This window comes from Octopus bimaculoides, chromosome 2, assembly GCF_001194135.2.
Source record: "Octopus bimaculoides isolate UCB-OBI-ISO-001 chromosome 2, ASM119413v2, whole genome shotgun sequence".
Lineage (NCBI taxonomy): Eukaryota > Metazoa > Mollusca > Cephalopoda > Octopoda > Octopodidae > Octopus > Octopus bimaculoides.
This window is the reverse complement of record NC_068982.1, coordinates 1,315,106-1,319,547: the sequence shown is the minus strand read 5'-3', so window position 1 is coordinate 1,319,547 and position 4,442 is coordinate 1,315,106. Positions and strand designations below refer to the sequence as shown.

Genomic DNA, 4,442 nt, shown 5'->3' with positions numbered 1-4,442 from the left:
AGTCAAATCGTCCAACCCATGCTAGCATGGAAAGCGGACGTTAAACGATGATGATGATGATGATGATATATATATATCATCATTATCATCATCATCATCATCGTTTAACGTCTGCTTTCCATGCTAGCATGGGTTGGACGATTTGACTGAGGACTGGTGCAACCGGATGGCTACACCAGGCTCCAATCTAATTTGGCAGAGTTTCTACAGCTGGATGCCCTTCCTAACGCCAACCACTCAGAGAGTGTAGTGGGTGCTTTTACGTGTCACCCGCACGAAAACGGCCACGCTCGAAATGGTGTCTTTTATGTGCCACCCGCACAAGAGCCAGTCCAGGGGCACTGGCAACGATCTCGCTCGAAAACCCTACAAGGCCAGTCAGGCAGTATGTCTGTGGCTGTGTGATAAGTACTAGACTTACAAAGAATAAGTCCCGAGGTTGATTTGCTCAACTAAAGGCGGTGCTCCAGCATGGCCATAGTCCAATGACTGAAACAAGTAAAAGAGTAAAGAGCATATATGTGTATGTATGTATATGAATGTGTATATATATATATATATATATATATGTATTTGTGTGTGTGTATATATATGTATCATCGTCATCATTTAACATCCATTTCCCATGCTGGTATGGGTTGGACAGTTTGACAAGTGCTGACAGGTTCAGGTGTCACACCAGTTTCCATTGACTGTTTTGGCTTCTATGGTGCCATGCCCTTCTTAATGCCAACTATTTTGCAAAGTGTATTGAGTGCTTTTTCCATGGCACAAGCTTGGCAAAGAAATAATTATTGTCTTCCATCCCCTCTATAACAATCATCTAAATCAATATTTTGTTTGTCTGCACTTATAAAACCGCTCTCAAGTTTGGTTGAGCTCTTAGTAAGGTGCATTTGCTATGCAATTTCAATTCCAGGTGTATGTGAATTCACTTTCTTTATTCCGATAATTCTTTTGAGAAAAACATGAATACAAGAACTTTGTATTCCTAAACATGAATACAAGAACTTTGTATTCCTCCTAAACTCAAAATGCTTCTATGCTTATGGATTTGTTTTGTAAAATTCCTCATGCAAAATCCTGTGTTGAAACAGATATTGTTATACTTGGGAATGGTCATTTTATTTTGACTATAAACACATGAACTGTTTATTTGATCTTTACTTTTATCTTTCTTCTTCTTCTTCTTCTTCTTCTTCTTCTTCTTCTTCTTATTATTATTATTATTATTATTATTATTATTATTATTATTATTATTATTATTATTATTATTATTATTATTATATTTATCAGAGTTCTTTCATCACACATTTTGTGACTTCTTCAAAGACTACCTCTTTTTCTTCTTCTCCTCTTTTCTCTGGACTTGTCAGATCCTAAAATATTACTTTATACTTAACCAAAAGAAGGTAATCTTCCACATGTTTATGTCAATATATGTATCTCTATATGTTTGTGTGTGTGTATAAATATGTAAATGCATATATATGTGTGTACATAGATATATGTTAATTCTTTGCCCTCCAATTATTTTTCAGAACCGCAAGAAAGAACTCTTGCATGCTTTGTCATGTAAGTTACATGGCAGCAATTTACTCATCGGCGCTTCTGTATCTCTGCAGCTTGTTGAAAGCCGAAAAGATGTTATGCATCCAATTTCTGCCCAGTGCCTTCCTCTTGTAATTCAAGAGAAAGAAGACAAAGATGTCCAGTTTCAGTTCTTCACACCTAAAGAATATTGGGAGAACCTTCAAACCAAAAGTCTTGGACAGCTTCTTTTATATGTTGATGTTGTATCATCTACCATGCCACTGCTTTATCCGTAAGTGCCTGGAATATTTGGTAAATGGACAGTGAGAGCGAGGTAGACTGAGGGAAATGTGGAGGGGACAAGTGGAGGAGGAGATTGGGAGGGTTGGCTTGAGAAGAGAGGATGCCCAAAACTGGGCATGATGGCGAGATGGTGTGAGGGCGGTTGCTATGTCATTGAGGTAGATCCAGCCACCCCCATTAACGGGGACAAAATCTGGATTTAAAATGATGGATGATGGTGTGATTGTTGGTGTACTTCCTGCTGCTGCTACTGTAATATCCATTTGATACAGCACAGCTTCTATACCCACAACTTAGTTCTGTTCAGAAACAATACCTCATTATTGACATTGTGAAATATTAGAATATTTGGTTAACTGACTAATTGTAATGTAGCTTTACTAAAGATTAAAATGATTGACGATTAAAATGACTGAAGATTAAAATGATATTTATGAGATTCAAAACTGTACTCCACCTGATGTTGTCCATGGGATCTTAAAAGATCCCATGGACAATAATTTTAGTAAAGGAGGGGGATAAGTGATTACATTTCCCCCAAAAGTTGACTGGTATTTTATATTATTGACCTCAGGGAGAAGAAAGTTGAAGTTGGCCTTGGTAGGATTTGAACTCAGAATTGTAAAGAACTGGAAGAAATAATGCCAATTCTTCCAATGATGTTGCTAAAAATTCTTCAGGGCAGTTCCCCAGAAGAGACTTGCCCAAGGTGCTATGCAGTGGGACTGAACCTGATACCATGTGGTTGGGAAGCAAACATCTTACCACACAGCCATATAATTCATATGACCAATGTTATATAGACAGACAGACATATATATATATATATATATATATGTATGTGTGTGTATGAGCATATATATGTTAAATTAAATGAGACAACAAAGCTAAAGCTGTGTGGAATTTATAGGACATTTATAAAGAGAAAGGTAGTCTTACAGCTGTTTCTAGGATATTAGGGATATCCCTTCGTCAGAGACGATATGAGAGAGTTAACTAGAGGGAAATATTAGAGTTCAATAAAAGAAATTATTTTGGAAAGGGATGGAAATAAGAAGTATAAAGGGAAATAAGAGACTCCTCACTCGTATTATAATCAAACCAAAAGTCTAACTACAGTCCTACTGTAGCACTTACATAGCCTTACCTGCCATCCTGGGTCTTCTGAATACCAATAACTCCCATATATATATTTATATATATATTTCATATATTTGTACAACCATTGTTTACTCATAATTCAAGGTGGCCAGTTCCACGTCACTGGCATGGTAGCAACCAAACACACTGAAAGAGCTTGGAAGAAAATTTGGAGATTTTGTTAGCAAAAGAAAGATAAATTGAAAACAAAAAGATAACTGAACGAATAAATTTTGAGAATGCAAACATTCACTCTTCAACAAATAACAATAGGAAAGATGTAAATTTTAACAATGAATAATAAGACAAAGCTACACACACACACACACAAACACACACACACACACACACACACGCCATGCACACACTCCACACACACACACACACATGCACATGCACTCACACTGACATGCATATGTATATACATTCACACACGCACATGCATATATGGTAGATGGGAAAACTACCACTGGCCTATGGAATCCCTGAGGAAACAACAGTAGCAATTATGATTCTTTATAACAGGACCAAGTCAATGATAAAGTCCCCAGATGGAAATACAAGTGTCTTTGATATCAGAGCTAGAATTCTCCAGGGGTGGAGAACATCGGCACCTTTTCTCTTTGTGATCACGCTGCGTTATGTCCTCCAAGCATCATTTGACAATCTAAACAGCCTCAGTTTCACACTTGTGAAAAGATGATGAATCAAACATCCAGCTCAAAAAATAACTGATTTAGACTATGCTGATGATTTAGCCTTGCTCTCTGACATCATATCAAACTCCACCCAAGGTACTTCATGGTCTAAAATTAGCTGCACAGGATGTTGGACTGCTTGTTAATTCTAGTAAAATTAAATTCTTTGCTAGCAACCACAAGGATCCATCACCAACATCGACAATTCCATATACCTCAGTTCTGCAATAGCCTCGACTGAAAAAGATGTAAAAACCCAGACAGCCATAGCATGGTTGGCCCTAAACAAACCAGATGTTGTCTGAAAACCAACCCTGTCAGACATCCTTAAGAGGAACTTATTCCATGCAGCGGAAGAGTCAGTCCTCTATGGAGAAACAGCCTGGACACTTACCAAAAAACAAGAATCAAACTTAGATGGAACTTACACCCAAATGTTAAGAGCAGTCTTAAACATATCTTGGAGAACTCATCCCACCCAGAAACAGCTGTATGGAGATTTGCCTGTTTCCACCATTACAATGGTAAGGCACTGGTTAACAGTTAACAAGAACTGGCAAGTGATCTACTGCTATGGATGGCAAAGCATAACTGTACTCAAGCAAGTCATCTGAATACAACATATGTCAGTCAACTCAGCAGAAACACTGGATGCCTTCAAGGTGGCGAGCTGGCAGAAACGTTAGCACACTGGGTGAAATGCTTAGCGGTATTTCGTCTGCCGCTACATTCTGAGTTCAAATTCCGCCGAGGTCGACTTTGCCTTTC

General features: G+C 38.0%; 1 protein-coding gene across 6 annotated transcripts in view; it reads left to right on the top strand.

Moving 5' to 3' along the window:
* LOC106879777 (biotin--protein ligase) overlaps nucleotides 1-4,442 on the top strand; it is a 69,603-nt gene that overhangs the window by 34,534 nt on the left and 30,627 nt on the right. For all 6 annotated transcript variants that reach the window (XM_052975271.1, XM_052975263.1, XM_014929480.2 and 3 more), the window contains one exon: nucleotides 1,542-1,825. In XM_052975271.1, coding sequence (XP_052831231.1) covers nucleotides 1,542-1,825 — 284 coding nt within the window. The remainder of the gene's footprint in view (nucleotides 1-1,541; nucleotides 1,826-4,442) is intronic.